Here is an 18,488-nt window from a genome sequence, read left to right on the forward strand (position 1 = left end):
GGTATGTCCAGATGTTCCTAGACTGCAACTCCTAGCAGCCCTAGCCAGCGCAGCCAGTGATGAGAAGTGCTGGGAGCTCTAGTTCATCCAAGATAGCTATGGATGATGAGAACTGTGGTTCAAAACACTGGGAAGTACTAGCTGCAGAAGACTGATTTATAAGAGTAATACCCCCACCCAACCCCAACCCCCCACCCAAATAAATCACATTGTAAATATACCCCTGTAGAGTTTAGCAGGGACTGGTGAGCAACTGGCTGCAATACATCTTTCTGGCATGAAGATGATGTTTGGGAGAGCTGGTCCAATTTCTGCTGCAGTTCCTGTAGTTCAAGGAGGTCACTTTCTTTCTTTTTCATGAACTCTTTGTCTTCATTCTCTGAAAGCATCAAAGCCCATACATAAACAATATTTTTAAATAGTTCTTTCCATCCCCTTTAATGTTAAAAGCTTGTATATTTTTAGTAACTCTGACCCTCACCACCCCAACAAGGCAGGAAAATAAGACAGAGTGCCAAATAACACTTGTTATCAATACCCTGCAGTCAGTCAGTCAGTCATCTCTTTCTGGTGCAGAGTGGCATATCTGGAGGAAAACTATGTATGATTTTGCATTTGTGCTACTTTCACAGGCCAGTATGGCATCTCCTTGTGTGTGGCATGAGATCTTAGCCTGTCACTGTTTAGAGTCCAAATGCATACAGGATAGATCCAGGCTACTTTATTTGTATTTACACCCCACTGAAATCAATGGGCAGTTACTGATGACTTTAATCTCACTGGAATCAGGAAGATTTAACTGCTGGTAACTTAAGCCATAATGTATTTATGAGTATCTGAGTACACATGATGTATGAACAAGGTCTAGGAAAATACCATGGTTTGTTTTTAGGGGACAAAGCATTTAAAGCTATGATGTGTTAGCCTACTGATTTCATCTCTTGTTTACCAATGTATTGTCACTTACTCCTGGTTTATATTTGTTCCCTAAGTTACTAATCAATCCAGAGATAGAAAACAAAGGCAGTGAAAAAGGAAACCAAACCAGGAAACGCTTTGCTCATCTACAGCACTGACTGGAAGCTTGTTTCTACAAAACTCATTTAAATCTGATTTTGGCTTAGCATATGTGGAAGCTTTAAAGTATTACGTTCCATCTTCAACCCATGAAACTGAGCTAATTGAGCAAAACTGTAGAATTACCCCATTCCTTGTGCCTTTTCAAGCGTTCTGCCTTCTTCAAATATGCTTTGGCTCTCGCTTCTTCAAAGCACAGTTCAGAACCTTCACAGTAGAGAAGAGTCTTGACATACATTGCCTTCTGCTCAAGGGCAGCATGACTTGATGGCATTGGTACAACCTCCGACTTGGAAATTGTGGTAATGTAATTGGGCTTTTCTCTGGGGAGAAAAATGAATTTATGGCACTTTACAGCAGCACCAGAAACAACACAGAAATAAGAAGTGATGCTTAAGCACAAGCAACATTCTCTCCGATCAATAAAGGTAGATGAATCTTTTCAGAAGTGTTATTTGCTACTGAAAGATGATGCAGTGGCTAGATCACAGGACATAAGCTATAGGAAATCACGGCCCAAAGCTTCATTTACATACTAAACTTATTGGTTTGGGCCAGTAATTTCCTCATGATTAAAAAGGGGACAGGCAATATTCCTAGTATGCTTCTTCTTAGGCAAGTTTAAAAATTTGAGCAGGTATGAGATAAATCTCTTTGGGGCTATATTCCAAAATGGGTGCACCTACGAAAAAACAACTCTTTTACTCAGAGGCGTCCACAGGATGGGTTAGGGTTAAAAAAGAAGTGGAGCCTCAATCTCATGATTATGGCCACAATCTTGACTTCTTTGGACTCCCCCCCAGACACGCACACTTTTATTGTTTTTGTCAGCTAAAATTCTATGCAGATATTGGGACTGCTCCCCCAGATTCAAAGAACAAATAAGTACGTATGGGCAAAATGTTCCCTCACACATATCAGATCTGGGCATATATAAATGAACTAATGGTGAAATTATGAATTTGCCTATCATAATTGAACACTGTCTTCCTAAAACATTGATTACTTACATATTCTCTGGTCCCCTGCAAGTGATGGGACATGATTCAGAACTGTTTGGACTCTAGAAAATAAGTTAAAAGTTCAAACTGAGGATTTGTCTAGCAAGGGCTTCAATGTTTTTTTTGCAAATGGGGGGGAGAGAAAATGGAAGAAAAACACTGAAGACTATTTCCAAATCTAACCGAATGAAACATCTACTGTGGTCTTGTAGAAAGCTATACATGCATATCATCTCTATAAGGCAGCTGATGCATTGGGGTTTTTTTGTTTGTTATATGGCTGTTCATTTAAAGGAGCCTTGGAGAGGTGTAGAGGTTTGAAAAAAATCCAGAAGGGAAGTGCTGCCAAAAAGTTTGGGAACCCCTGCTCTAAATGGTAGAGAAAGGTGAGGAACAGGTAGAACTTCCCATTTCCTGAAAGAAGGGATGCTGAAATGGTATAACTTCTTTCAGTATGCTGAAATGGCAATGTGTTGGCAAGGGGTTCATAACAGAAAACATATTGGTCACATTCAGGCATAACACAGGGAGTGGGAGTCCCTGTGGCCCTCCATGGTACTGCCCCAGCATTCTTTAGCCTTGGTCCTACTGTCTGACTGCGGCACCTGGGATTTGTAGCTCAGGAAAGGATTCCATCTGTGTTAAAATGACATCTAGAGGAATCTGGCTGAAGTCTTTTGACTTGCAATCTCTTCTGCCTTCCTTTTAAATGGCTGCAGCTTCTGTTTTGAAGAACCACAGTTCCTCAGGATGTGCAAACTTAGAAAAACATTATTAATGTTCATTATGGTTTAGGCCAAGGGTGGGAAACTGCTACTTGAGGGACCAAAACTTAGCATCCCAACCTGCCTACAGGCTTCAAGAAGCTACCTGCTGATGTGGTGAAGACACTGGAAAGGGCAGAGCCATTTTTTCTTGACTGGAATTTTTTAAGCTTGGAAATGGGAATAGTTTTATTTGGTAATGCTTTGGGCAATCTGGGTCTTAACAGTTGCCGGTAGAAGCATATAAGAATTCCAAACAGTAGTTATTTAAATAGCATATCTTAATGCCATTAAAATGTAAAAGCAAAACACTGCAATCATAACAGCATAAACAGAAAACTTATCAGATCTTGATTTATAGCTGTACAATTAACAAAGAAAAATGCAGGTATAAATTGGATTCTCCTATATCATGATATGTTTAATAATGGATACTATTTTTAGTTACCTGGCTCCTGTAGGGACAAGCCAAGTCATTTTTAGAAGCCAACTGATTGGACATCTGAGGATCACGTTGCTGCAAAACACCAACTACAGAAAAATATACTGTTAGACATGTAAAACTGGACACCAATAATCAGAAGCAACACTGGACCAAAACTCTGGTAATTTCTAAACCAGCTTTACCCTACGCGGGGCCTTCCAGATGTCCTGGACTACAATTCCTGCCATCTACAGCTGACATGCTTGCTTGCTATTTTGGCTGTCAATGTTGGCAGTTCTTATCCAATGCATCTGGAGAGCCAGGTTAGGGCCCACTCCCACAAGAAGATTGCAGAGAACTAAACTAGATTTTAGAGAAGGGTCTACATTTCTTTATGTTTGCATTTTCAGGCTAGACCAACTCGAAAGAAAAATACCACTTCAAAATAGGAGAGATTTAGATTACAATCTTGTTACATCCATATATCACATGGTGAAGGCAGAAAGCAGTCAAAAACAGACTAAAAATAGCTGTCTAGTGGACACATTACAACCTCTCTACAAGTGTAATAATGCCAGCATCATGTTGATTTTTTTTTTTAAAGAGCACTAATATTCTAAGAGTGGAGCTAATTCTTATTAATGATTTGCATTCCACACAAATAACTTAAGGAAGCTCAGCAAGAAAAATTCCCCAAGCTCTGACCCTTCCTGAACTCTGGAAGATCTGCATGTTTCTGAACTGAGTAGAATGAAGCCAAAGGGGCATTGTCCCACATGCAAGTCCACCAGTCCAAAACTACTGCCTAGCCCTCAAGCCTTTCTTGAGTGCCTTCTTGGATGCTCTCCCTTTCTCCCAGGCAGCCTGCTCTGTGCTGCATTGAAGGCTCAGGAAGTTTTCAGAGTGTTCTGTTGAGGGCAGAGAAAGAAAACTTACCTTCTAGGAACTCAACGCATCTTGTAATCCCAGATATTATGCTTCTACAGAACTGATCTTTCCTTTCTGCCTAACTCCCATGTGTTTCCCTTTCTCTTGGCATATTCTTACTTAGATATGCTTTCCTATCTGCTCAAAATATCTGGTCCTGGTCCAGTTCTCACCCCTTCTAGATTTAATCTCAAACATAACAGGCTGTGGTGACCTTGCAGGCAATGTAGCCCATTTAGCTCAATGTCCAAAATCTGTAATAAAGCATCTTGAAGTATCATCTGGCCTCTTCACTTGCAGATCTCAACAGCAGGGCAAAATAAATAATTGCCAAAACTTTTTTTTCTAACTTTGAACTGAAATAACTTGCTCTGTTAACTTCATGATATTAGATCAAGTTTTGCCCTCTTGGGCACAGAAATGAATCTTGCTTTGTTCTCTGAGACAATCCTTCAGGTACCTGGCCAGTGCAATCCCACCACCACCACCACGCTAATCCCCAGTCTAATGCTCATCAATTCCTTTCACCACTTCTCTTAGCCCTTGTTTTCTATCATCTTTGTTGGCTTTCTCAGAACCTATCAGCGACGCTGTGTGCAGCCCTACTGTCATGTTCACCATTCCAATGTTGCTGGTACATCGTAATGTTTCACATGTCATTTCACTGATACGTGTTTCATCTGGGAAGGGCGGAGGATTCCATCTCGGGCAGTTGTTATCTGTTGGCTGCTGGGTTGGAATGTGTTTGGGTTATCTCATGTGTTCAAGGTTACTTTCCCAGGATGGCAGTTCAAACGGTTACCAGCACCTGGGGGGGGGGTGAGTTTGCAACGGCAGGGCGAGGGGAGGGATTACGTTTGAAGCGAGGGTTTTTAGTTTGTATTTGGCGCGCTTTTATTCATTCTCAGCTTTCTCTGTATTTGCATACTATTCTTACAATAAATCAGATATCATTAAGTACCTGCTGGTGAGTCTGACTCTGTTAGGATAGGCAATCATTACACCTACCTACTCATGCACAGCAACCTCACTTTGCCCATACACTTATACTGGCTGGATTCAACCAACATGCTAATACCTGGCTTAACTGTAATGTTCAGTTCTCAATTAAAAAGCTAATGAATTACTATGGTTTCTGAGCACACACACAATCCATACGGAAGCAGATGCACTCGATATTATTTTTCAGATGCTTTTGTTATGTGATGGAAAAGAGAGTTGAACTGTTGGAGAGAGAAGCAGCCCTATGCTGCAGTAGTACTTTAAGTATCAAGTTTTTGATATTATACAAACATGTTCTTCCCCAACAAGAGATCACCCAAGTCCTCTAAATCTAATACTCCACTTCGACAAACCTCAAAGTCCAAGGAAGGCTGGAAAAAAAAAACCCTCAGTTTTTAAAATAACTCATATTGGGACCTCTCTTGAGGGAAGTATAGTTTCCTTAATGTTGGAGAAACACCAAGATTCTTTTTTTTAAAAAAACCAACTTATGACATGGCAATACATTAATGGAATCAGACCCACCTTGAGTTGAAATTTGATTCTGGGGCAAGCTATTCTGTAACAACCTGGGATTAAAGTGAAAAGGTATTAACCAAGGCTGGAGATCAAAGACAAGAAACACAAATTCTTCTCTATTAAACAAGATTTAATTTAAGAACTGGAAGAGAAATAAAAACCTTATTTCAGTAGTGTTAAAAGGCAGCTTACAAATATATCACCTACATAAACACATGAGAGTTTCCAAAAGCTTGTCACACTAAAATTGCTGGGCAGTCTCCTACACGTTTTCCAATTCAGGTCATCAGCATAACAAACAGAAGACATACTCAATACATCAATCGCTCTGCGATTTGTCAAATTCTCATTTTAAGCCTTGCCATTGCAAGATGAACAGTGAAGGAGCAGTATATAAGTTCCTTGTATTTGTAATTCTGTTTTCTAGCACACTTACCAGATAACACATTGGTCTGAGGTCTCAGTACATACCTGTTTTCCCTGCCCCCATGACAAAGATAGTCATTTACAAAGACTGACATCAGCAGGACAATCTTTTTCTCTCCTTTCTAGTTTAAATTTCTATTTAACTTCCCACTAGAATGTTTCTCTTAATACTTTTATAGGAGTAAGCAACAGTAGCACAGTGGAACTTACTTTCCAGTAAAAAGAACTGCACCATTAGACTGCATATGCATAAAATGTGATTTAGTTTTGCTTATCTATTATATAAGCACTAGCTTATTTCATTTAATCATCACCACCACTCCTACTACCCTTTATTAGGTTAATATTTTCCTAGCCTGTCTGCAGTCACAGCTACTTGGTCAGCCCACCAACCCATGTGATGGTTTAGAGCAGTGTTTCTCAACCCTGGTGGCTTTAAGATGTGCGGACTTCAACTTCCAGAATTCCCCAGCCAGCATTGAAGTCCACATATCTTAAAGCCACCAAGCTTGAGCAACACTGGTTTAGAGAGATCTGATCAGAGAATAGTAAAAGCCTTGATCTGTTTCTAGGAACACAAGCCTCAAGCTCACTGATTCATTCCCCCCCTCCCCTTTATACATAAAATTGAACGTTTCCACTGTTCAGTAAATCATACTTCCCTAATTATGGAAATATCTGCAAATTCCAAGATAAACTATTCTAGTTTATCTTGGACTTTGCAGACTAATAATATATTAGAATCAAGTTTCCCACCAGCCATTACATACAGTAGTTTATATATTCCACAGAATTCTCAGTTTAAATAGTATATCTAGGTACTTCTTCAAAGTACATAGTCTTAGATACATATCTTTAAACACAAATGCTTGCCATTTTTACCAGCAAATTAACTGAGAAAAGGCACAAAATGAATGTATTTAATGAAGTGATATAGATCAGAAATTGATTTTCATTCTCCTACTCTAATATGACAAGAAAGAAGAGGATCAGGCACAAAACCAACATTTCTTTTTATGCAGGGACCAAATCAAGTAACAAGAAGGGAGATCACTGCCGTTAGGCACCAAAAGAAGGAAAGAAACACAGCACAGAGATACTCAATTTCACAGAGTTAGGCTTTATTTTAGCAGACACCAGTACTAATCTGAAGATACAAAGGAATTATCAGCTATTGATGACCTATTAAATTAAGATCTAAATGCATGTTACTGTGCCGGATTGCAATCAACAGGAAATACTACAGAGGAGCAAGCAGATCTTACCTACCTTTGCAAACCTGCTTTAACAAAATGAAGATGGGAACAAAAGGAAATATCAAACACAGGAATCAAAGATCTCTCTAATTATAGGTAGTCCTCGGATTAGGACAGCAATTGGAACTGGGATTACCATCACTAAGCGATGCAGTCATAAAGCATGGCGTCACGTGACTGCATCGCTTAGTGACAGTCCCACAAGCCCCACAAGTTCTGTTTGCTGTTGTAACCCCAAGACATGTGGGTCATTAAGCAGGAAGCAGTGGGGGTGGGGGGAGGCCAGGGGAAACCCTGGGAGGGCTGGTGCAGGCCATGCATGAGTTGGGGGAAGCCAGGGGAGGGCTTGGGAGTCCTGGCACAGGCCGTAAGCACAGGAAAGCCAGAGGGTGGACAACATGGTGGGTGCGAGTGCAGGAAGACCAGGGGGTGGATAGCACGGCAGGGCGCAAGCGCAGAAGGCCAGGGGGACTTCTCAGACAGACAACCTTCCCTGCCGGCTTCCCTATTGACTTTACTTGTAGAAAGCTGGCAGAGAAGGTCACAAATGGCAATCACATGACCACGGGACACTGCAACCATCATAAGTGCAAGCTGGTTGCCGAGTACCTGAATCGCAATCAGGTGATGAGGATGCTGCAACAGCTGGAATTTCGAGGACTGATTGTAAGTACCACTCATTCACTGCTGTTGCGACTTTGAATGGTTGCTGAACAAGTGGTCGTTAACCGAGGACTACCAGTAGCCCTCACTTAATGACCCTAATCGGCACTGGCAACTCTGCCACTAAGCGAAGTGGTTGCTAAGTGGGAAATCATGTGACCACAACTGTGCTTTCCAGCTGGAAAGAAACAATACTAGCCAGTTTCATACCTTCATCTTTGGTTTGCCTCCTAACCACTCCCCCGCCCTTTGGAATGCTGGAGTGCCTGCTTACCATCTGGTACACATTGAAAGCAATGCGATCGTGCCACAGCCCAAGGTCAGGAGCCGCAGGCACACTACACAGCTTACAGTACTCTCTTGAAATCGGGTGGGGGGGTGGGGTGGGGGGGAGCAAGAGACTTCTATAGGTAATCTCTCCTTTGCCTGACACTTTCCCACTGCCAGCATAATTGCATTGCTCTTGATGTATAAAAGAACAAACAACTTACTCTCTTGAAATTTCTTTCTCTCCAATCTCTCCACTCTCCGAGGGGTGGGTGGGGAAGAGTCAGGCACAGGAGAGATTGCCTACAGAAATCACTTGCTTTTTTTCTCACCCCCTTGCAGAGCAGAAATTGGAGAAAAAGAGATTTCACGAGAGAACTGTAAGCTGTTTGTGTAGCGCGCCTGCAGCTCCCAGCCCTAGGCTGCACTGTGATCGTATTGTTTTCGATGTGTAAAAGAGCAAACAGCTTACTTCCTTGCAATCTCTGTCTCCAATCTCTCTGCTCTGCAACGGGGGGAAAAAAAACGCTGCAGGTCAGGCACAGCACAAACCGCACAGATTATAATGACGATCATGTGACTGAGGTATGCTGTGATGGTTGCAAATAGTTGTAAATGGACTGTAAAGTTATTTTTGTCAGCATCATCGTAACTTTGAACGGTTGCTGAACAAATGATCTGTAAGGAAGGACTACCTGTACCTGTAAACTCCTATATGCCCATGCCTTCTATTTTATCTAGACAGTGTTGCCCAATTTGGAGTCCTCCAAATATATTTGATAAGAACTCCGATTAGCTCTAGCCAACTGCAATTACATGACAATAATGTCCATTAAGATTACTAAGATATGCTTCTAAATAAATTTAGCAAAGACTGCATTGTTGGCTAGCTACAACATGCTTATTTCCTCACTGGACCACCTACATTTTGCCTTCAATTTTATGGAGCAAAAACTCATTAGCTCAGGAGGAAATTAAAGCAAGTAATGACAACTTAGTTTTTTTTTTTAAGAGAAAATATCCTTTGATTAGTTCCTGTACATAAAATAGTCATTATGCTCAGCTTGCTTAATAGACATAAGCTGTCAACACAGGCCATTCAACATAAACATACCAGTACTGCTGATGTAATTTCTCAATTGGCTGGGCTTCATTTTGGATACCTCTCTGAATAACAATGCATGCCTGAGGCACATTTCCTTGTCCACCAAGTTGTTGAGCCCAAGAAATATACAGAATGGATGATTTGTTACCAACTCCTTGGCTGAATACGTAATCAAAAAACTGACTTGGGTTATCAATGAAGTCAGCCTAGGAAAAAACATGGGCAAGCTCATTAACATACTATCTTTTTAAGACAGTTATCTCAACTATGATAAAATCCCGTTATAAAATCCCATTAACCAATAGAAGAATCAGTCATACTTACCAATTTGCAAAATACCATTCCATGAATGTAACAAAGTAAATTTTTAAAACTGGAGATTGGAGCCAGAATTAGTTATTTCCACAAAAATCAATAGAATTTAACTTAGTCGTGACTAAGTAACGTCCTATGGATTTTAGTCCATGTACTCCAAATAGAATAGTCTGAAAAGTCAGTAATGTTGATTATGTTTAGCTATCACATTAAGTCAGAATTTCCTGAAATCTTCCTAATAAGAAAGAAACATGTCACTCTGCTACTCTCTGATTAATCTTGCCTAGCTTCTATTGCCAACTGGGGTAGCTAAACAATCATAGGATGGAACTTGTCCCCAACCTAACAGGCTAGAGTTGGAAAATATCTTCATAAATGGTCAAATAAATATTCTCTTGTATCTCAATTCACACAAGAGAAGGCAGCAGAGATACATAAAGGGAATGGATGAGCTTGAGAAGTTAAGGTAGAAGCCTGTAGAGGCTAACAGCAGACAGTTCCATATGAAATTCCATTTTGATCTGATTTAAATATGAAATACTTACATTGAATTAACTATTAACATCAACACGAGTAAAGGAATTTCACAAGATCAAAATCAACATGATCAAAATGAAAACTGGGTAAAGTTCCTTAATTAAGAACATCAATCCCAGAATTGTAAACATCTACTTCTCCTAACATCAACGATATCACTGCTTATTGCTCACCCTATGATAAAGTTTTAAGAACATTGTTTATATCCTATATACGTACAAATCTGACACAGCAGTTGATGAATCTCATGTCGTGATGATACCTCTTATCACTTAAAAACGTTTTCACAATCCTCTCCAGTAAACGTGACAAGCAATTTTGCTTTCCTTCTGCTTCTGACATTTCTTCTATCCACTGAAAATATCTAAAACCAACATGAGTTAATTAGCTATCTCATAGTAATTTAAGGATTTGTATTAAAGAGTAAAGACAAAGAAAAGACCAACCTATACCAGGGATCAAGTGGATCGTTCCCATTGTAGTTCTGTATATGAACTTCAAACATTCTGTGAAGAAAACAAAGTCATATCAGCTTTTGCAGTAAATACAGTATAGTAGTTTTAAAATATTAGGAAAAAAACTTTCCCTCAAATCAGTAAGATGTGATTCCTGATGTGTTGAACTACAGCTCCCATAATATTTATTCATTCTGTCAATAAGAGAAACCAGCTAACTGGGGACTCTAACTCACATATGTTTTGTTTTGTTTTCTAAGATCACATTGTTATAATATTCATAGAGCTGTAAACATTTTATTTATTTCTCTTTTATATGCCACCAGAATCCAAAGATTTCTGGTGGTTTACTATCATAAAAATACAGAATATTGACAAGTGCAAGATAAAAAATAGTAAAAATCACACTCAGAAAAGCTGTAAAACTGATGCTGAATTATGTCCTGAAAATATGAAATCTGTTGAAGCATGAATGATTATGTGCCATCACATTGGTGTCATTTCTTAGCAACCACCTGGATAGATTTTCTCTATGAGAATCTGTCCCTAACCTGGTCCTTCAGTTCTTCCAATAGCGCACCCATCACCACTGTAACTGAGTTCATCCACCTTGCTGCTAGTCATCTTCTTCTCTTTCCTTCCACCTTTTGCAGCATTATAGACATCTCCAGAGAGGTAGGTCTTCACATAATGTGTCCAAAATATGATAATTTGAGCCTGATCGTTTGTTACTTAAGTGAGAACTCTGGATTGATTTGTTCTGTGATTTATTTTTTGTTTTTGTTTTCTTGGCTAGCCATGTTGTCTTCTCCAACACAAAAATTCAAAAATGTCAATACTTTCTATCCTGCTTCTTCAAAGTCCAACTTTTGCTTCCATAGACTGTCACAGGAAAAATTACTGACTGTGTGATCTGATCTTTGTAGACACATCACAGCATCTGAATATCTTTTCCAAGGCCTTCATTGTTATTTTACCAAGTGCTATCTGTGGTATACAGATGCGGCCAAAAGTATTGGTACCCCTCCACTTTTTCCTAAGGAATCCCAATTCGATGTGAAATAAGTTGGAACAGACACAAGTAAATGGCATCCACCATTCTTTATCATGTAGTCCATAGAGCAGATGTATGACTCAATATATTCATGTAAATAATAAAACAAACAAAAGTACCATGGACATTATTATTGGTACCCCTAACTGAATATTTCGTACACCATTTTGAGGTAAGGCGGCAGTAGTGCAACCGAAACTCTCCCCACGACCTGAGTTCGATCCCAGCGGAATCTGGATTCTCGGGAAGCTGGCTTAGGTCGATTCAGTCTTCCACCCTTCCGAGGTTGGTAAAATGAGTACCCAGCTTGCTGGGGAAGGTGACGACTGGGGATGGCAATGGCAAACCACCCTGCTATAGTCGGCCAAGAAAACATCGCAAAAGCAGTGTCCCTCAAAGGGTCAGACATGACTCAGTGCTTGCACAGGGGACCTTTCACCTAATTGCAATCAAGAGCTGTAGCTGTAGCTCTGAATAAGAATTCTACACTTCTCAGCTAGGAATTTGTCCCACTTTTCTTGAGCAAACTGCACTAGATGTCTTAGGTTTGATGGGTTCCTTTTCCCAACTGTGAGTTTCAGCTCTTTCCACAGAAGTTCCATCGAATTCAGATCAAGACTCATAGCAGGTCACTTCAGAACAGTACACTGTTTGCTTTTCAACCATTCTTGGGTTCCCTTAAATGTTTTGGGTCATTATCATGCCAGAGGGCCTATGACCTGCGACTGAGACAGAGCCTTCTAGCACTGGTCATTATGTTTTGCTCCATAATGCCTTGATAATCTTCTGATTTCATTGTGCCCTGTATAGATTCAAGGCACCCAGTGCTGGAGGCAGCAAAGACCCCATAACATTATGGAGGCTCCTCCATGTTTCACAGTAGGGAGGGTGTTCTTTTCTTTAAAAGCATCATTTTTTCTTCTGTGAACATAGAACTTCAGTGACTTACCAAAAAGCTCTGTCCAATCCCTTCTCCCCACTCATCCCAGTTTAAATCCTAATCTAGCCACTCTATGCATCTGATGAAGTGAGCTAGAACTCACAAAAGCTTATATTTTTAAACAAAATTTGAGAATTGGAAAAAGTGCTACCAGACTCCTGATTACCTGCCCTTTGCCATTGTTTAGCATACCAATTTGAGGTTGGAACCTCCTTCAGCATTCAGAGGTCTTTTGGAAGGCTTTTCTTGTTTTTCCATATCTGTTTTCATCTTTGATGTCTTTTCAGATGCTGATACAATACTGCTTCTTGTGTCTTCTAAAAGCTCTCTAAATTCTTTGTCAAATTCCTTTCTGAGATCTTTATCTTTATCGGCTTTGGCTTCTCTTCTCGGCAATTTCCACCATTTGTTCTGACATCCAGTTTGCTTTCTTCTGTTTTTTTTTTTTAGGTCTTTGGCAGCCACTTTTCACATTTATCCATAACAACTTCTTTAAGTTCAGTCCACACTTCCTCTGGTGACCTATCAATGAGATTGAGGACTTTAAAGCAATTCCTGATGTTATCCTTGAAAATGGTGGGTGTATATTTTATCTTTACCTTTAGGTTTTATTTATTTTATTGTAATTTCTTTGACTGCTGTGAGCCTCCCAGAGTTGTTGAGAGTCAGGCAGCGTACAAGTTTAATATATTATTATGGTTGGTTGCACAGTCAGCCAGATGTTTAGACTGGGTTTGGCATTTTTGTCCACCCATCAAGTCCTTCCCAAGGACCTGGGATAGGCAGATGTTGCTTAATAATATTAAAGGATCGTCACAGGATATAAGCTGTTCCAAGTTAACTTGCCTTTTGCAATTGACTGATGGTGATTTTGTCAACGCTGATGATTTTCAAGTGGTGCTCCAGATGTTTTGGAATTGCACCCAAGGCGCCTATTACTATTGATACTATATTTCCTTTCTTTTGTCACAGTAATTCTAATTCTATTATTATTATTCTCAGTACCATACATTGGAAACTGGTTGGCTTTTTCTGCTTTAGGTTGACTTGAAACTTGCATGTGAGCAGTTTGTGATTTGTTCCATAGTCAGCCCCCAGTTAATTCTCCCCCTGGCCACAACTTTGCTGTTATAAATGAGCTCTTGTACCTCCCTGTAGAATTGTACCCGAGTACTGTCTTTGCTATATCCTTTCTGACTATAAAAGCATCACGGTTCCTTGTTTTTCATGTCCTGAATGCTAAACAGTATGATATTCTAACTGAAAGTCCATTTCAGTTCATTGATGCCTAACATGTCAATGTGTAGTTGATTCATTTCATCTTTCACTGTGTTGAGTTTTCCCACATTTGTGCTTCTTCCATTCCATGTCCCCACTGTAATTCTGTCTTTGCAGCTACAATTTTCTTTTCCTACATGGCAACATCAGCAACTAGACCCCCAAAAGGCTTTAATCTAGCTGCATCATAAACACCATTAGTATTCCAGAAGATCCTCAGTTCTACAGTAACACGTCAAGTGCAATCCAACTTAAGGGCCCATCATCCAGCATTATATCATCAATCACTTTATCTTGTCTATCTATACGGTTTTCTTGGTAAAAATGTAAGGGTGGTTTATCACTCTTCCATGCAGTATGAAATGACACCTTTGCCCTTGCCACCAAAATGATAATCCGCTTCTAGCATCTCCCCATAACCCTGTTGCCTGAAATATGTCCCTACTTTCCTTTAGCTAGGCATCTGGAATGACCTTCACACCTTGGGTGACCCTGCTGGGATTATATGCTCCTGACATACACTCCAGACATTCTTCACTCATCCCTCCCAGAAACAACTCTACACTAAATGAAACATTTATTGAAGTGGTCCAAGACCAGTATACAGACAAAAATAAGACTAAATTAAAACGAGCAAGACCAGTGCAGAGTACACTAGAAGCGTAAGTACTAACAATGTAAAACTATACAAAACAGAAAATTACAAAACAGCTAGAAGCAGCTAAAAACAACTAAGAACCGAAAAACCTGAGCAATAAAATAACTAAAATTAGCCCGAAATCTAGGGAAGTGGGTAACTAATAAACACTAAGAGCTATCTAATTTGAAAATAGGCACCAGGATTTGAGGGAGTTAAATCTCTGACCACTGTATATTTTCTTATATGTACAGTATTAACTTTCTTTGTGTTTGTGTGCCCTTTTCTTTATGCTTTAGTTATTTCTATTTTATCTTTTTTGTGTACTTTTACTGATGATTGTACCTGCTTATTGTTTTCCTTTTTTTTTGTTATAGATTAAAAAGTAATAAAATACATTTAAAAGCCCTGCTGACTGATAGGAAGGATACATTTTAAGATGAAAGGCTACACATCTGAAAATGTAGGTAAGGTCTCGGTAAAGCACTTTTTAAAATCTTCTCTACCCACTGGTTTTGTACAATTCGCTTCCAATTTAAGTACTGTATACTTAAGGTTGTCTCCATCACCAAATCTTTTCACAGAGTAATTAAACCTAATTATTTTTATCCTTCTAAAAACAGAGGAAACTGAAGTGGTAGTAAGCTAATCTGCGGTGAATGGCTCTTGTAAAACAAATTTCCTGTAGAGTGGGGTGTTGCGTGCATTATCATGGCCAGCTTCACTACATAGGAGCCCAAATCTAATAGTTTTTCTATACACTGTATGCTGCACAGTGCTCTTTGACTTGAGGCTCAGACAAGATTGCATCCCCTTAAATTTGTTTTTCACCATAATTGTGTTAAAGAAAACCTGCTTGTCAGGCTGTTAAATGTATAAGAGCAAAAGCCAGTAAAAGAAAAGACACGATCTTCATCTATGTACTGTAAATGACAGACTCCCTAAATTTTGACTTCCTGAAAAGTTTTTGGCTACAAAACAGTACACTTCCTTTGAAAGTAATGAAGACCAAAGCAAGAGAACCCTAAATAAGGGAGTAGAAAAATAAGAGAAGGAGGTCAACGTGGACCATCTTCCACTCATGGAATCTATTTCCACACCTGTGTGCTCCCACATAGACTCAAATGGCAACTATACAGCATAGCCAAGATTGTGAAGTTACATATATTATTATTCTTTACGACACCTTATGGCTCAGTAGGACAACAATGACCTATAATGTTAACATGCAAACAATTATTATATGCTATAATGTTCTGGATGTATATGCATGTATATAGCAGTAAAAGAAACTACAGATAACAGTAAGAAAAAATAACCAGCTAAAACCTAGGTAAACAAAACCCAAATCATTACTGACTTCCAATTTTTTTCTAAAACACAATAACTCCAGCCATCTGACAACTAAGAGCAAGGGCAAAGCATTACTATCTCCAGGGATGCCCACAACTTTGGTACTACTGCTAAAGTGTGGTCCTGAAGGTCTGAAGTACAACCCATACTTGAAACACCAGAGGAAATCGGAGTATGGGTCTGAAATAGAGTTTAAGGAACAGGCATGAAATAAAATAATGAAAACAGGCCTGACATCAGCTTAGGGCATCTACTAGCTGCCCAGAACCCAAAGAAAGAGACCATTGCTATACCACCACCTCAAACTTATAACCAGCTGTAATGGATTTTAGCTGGCCTTGAGCCACAATCTCAAATTCTCACAATGCCCTGGAGAAGTTCTTTCAAAGCCTTCCAATGTGCCCTCCAGCATGTAGGAATTCTAACTGCTAGACTCTGGCATAGCAGCTGAAAATTAGGCAGGTGGCAGCCACAGCATTTCTGGAGGATATCAGGCTAGGTAATATTGTCCCAGGACAATATTATCTCAGAAGTTGTATGGGAATTTTCTAAGTTAGACTACTGCTGCCAAGTTCAGATAAACCACCTGAAAACTTTACCTGTGTCCCTCTAAAATCCTAAATGCGAGTTGGTTGCATTATGAACATCAGAACTTCAGGAGGAAGACAAAATGATGTTTTTAGTCTTGGCACTGATGCTAAGGAATGTCACTCATTTGGCCATGACCCCCAGAGGCCCATATGGCCACACGTTTGGTGCATAGTGATGAATAAGTTCCTTAAACAGTCCTTCAGGCAAGCTAAATCACTAATCTGTTCTGCCGGATAATTCCCTTATTAGACTATTCCTTATGCTGTTTGATGCTCTCTTGTGGCATAATCCTATGAGTTGTTACTCAAAAGTAAGTCCCACTCTATGTTTAGCTGGGGTAACAATGTACAGGATTGCCGTCCCAAGCACTGCTCATTTTACAGAAACAAAAGAACAGAGGTTTTTAATTTCATGCATATACAGCCTGAAATTGCTGTATCCACCCTCTGGAGCTAATTTCGTGCTTCAGTACTCCCTTTCACTTGCACGCTGCACGTGATGACTGCGCATTTGAACCTGCAGAGAGCAGTTCCCATGAAAAGATAACTCCCTCGCCGCCATCACAGTTATAACCCGCCTCTTGAGCCTGCTTAAGCTGCTAGGGCGGCAAAAAGCTGCTAGTCTGGTTGGACGTCGCAGGAGTATGAAAACTAAGTACGGAAGAGATCCATTCCGCCAAAAATCCTCAGGAGGCGAGATCGCTTCGCCCTTCCAGTTACTCACTGTGCACGAGCAGAGAGCTCCATGGTGGCCTCCGAACAGGCGGCATCCATCGTAACCGGCGAGCAGCACAGAGGAAAATTCAAATCGTCCCGCGCAGTCGCACAGACGTTCTAGTCTTATCACGATTGGCTGCTGTTCCAGGAAGAATAACCAATCAGAAGGAGGACGGCCTGATCCTTTAGTTTATTGAAAGCTTCAAGTACCTCCATAGAGAGAAGGAAAAAGGTTGGCGCAGCGCTCGATTTTCACTTCCAGTTGTAATTTGAACACCGCCATGTGCGTGGCAGGAAAGCAATAGGGAGTATCCTCCGTCTCTCTAGCGCCCAGTCCCAACTGTTTTCTGGCTTTGGCTGGCCCGCTCAACTGAGAGCCAGAAATATAACTAATGTTTAATTGAATTCTTAGTAAATATAGAATGAGGTTATTTATTAAAGAAGGAGCTTTCCACCTTGGAATCAATGTTGATATTGCATACGTACGCACGTTTCTATGGATGTAAGATTCATTTTGTTAAGGCTTGCAACTTTGCTTTTTCCAGTTCTTCCCCTAGTTCCTATGTGAATATCTGAGTATACCTATAGGTGTGTATTTACACATGTGTTTTTGTTGTTTATTCGTTTAGTCGCCTCCGACTCTTCGTGACTTCATGGACCAGCCCACGCCAGAGCTTCCTGTCGGTGGTCAACACCCCCAGCTCCCCCAGGGATGAGTCCGTCACCTCTAGAATATCATCCATCCACCTTGCCCTTGGTCGGCCCCTCTTCCTTTTGCCTTCCACTCTCCCTAGCATCAGCACCTTCTCCAGGCTGTCCTGTCTTCTCATTATGTGGCCAAAGTATTTCAGTTTTGCCTTTAATATCATTCCCTCAAGTGAGCAGTCTGGCTTTATTTACTGGAGGATGGACTGGTTGGATCTTCTTGCAGTCCAAGGCACTCTCAGAATTTTCCTCCAACACCACAGTTCAAAAGCATCTATCTTCCTTCGCTCAGCCTTCCTTATGGTCCAGCTCTCGCAGCCATATGTTACTACAGGGAATACCATTGCTTTAACTATGCGGACCTTTGTTGTCAGTGTGAGGTCTCTGCTCTTAACTATTTTATCAAAATTTGTCATTGCTCTTCTCCCAAGGATTAAGCGTCTTCTGATTTCCTGACTGCAGTCAGCATCTGCAGT

General features: G+C 40.3%; 1 protein-coding gene across 1 annotated transcript in view; it reads right to left on the reverse strand.

Moving 5' to 3' along the window:
* Window positions 1-17,379, reverse strand: part of BUB1 (BUB1 mitotic checkpoint serine/threonine kinase) — a 40,990-nt gene extending 23,611 nt beyond the window's left edge. The window contains exons 1-9 of the mRNA XM_063302137.1: window positions 17,315-17,379; window positions 10,730-10,789; window positions 10,503-10,647; window positions 9,441-9,637; window positions 5,721-5,764; window positions 3,291-3,373; window positions 2,088-2,140; window positions 1,204-1,400; window positions 222-379 (exon numbers count right to left, since the gene is read on the reverse strand). Of these exons, the coding sequence (XP_063158207.1) occupies window positions 222-379; window positions 1,204-1,400; window positions 2,088-2,140; window positions 3,291-3,373; window positions 5,721-5,764; window positions 9,441-9,637; window positions 10,503-10,647; window positions 10,730-10,789; window positions 17,315-17,364 (987 nt within the window). The 5' untranslated portion in view covers window positions 17,365-17,379. The remainder of the gene's footprint in view (window positions 1-221; window positions 380-1,203; window positions 1,401-2,087; window positions 2,141-3,290; window positions 3,374-5,720; window positions 5,765-9,440; window positions 9,638-10,502; window positions 10,648-10,729; window positions 10,790-17,314) is intronic.
* Window positions 17,380-18,488: the final 1,109 nt, after the last annotated feature.

This window comes from Candoia aspera, chromosome 1, assembly GCF_035149785.1.
Source record: "Candoia aspera isolate rCanAsp1 chromosome 1, rCanAsp1.hap2, whole genome shotgun sequence".
In the NCBI taxonomy this organism is placed as follows: Eukaryota; Metazoa; Chordata; class Lepidosauria; order Squamata; family Boidae; genus Candoia; species Candoia aspera.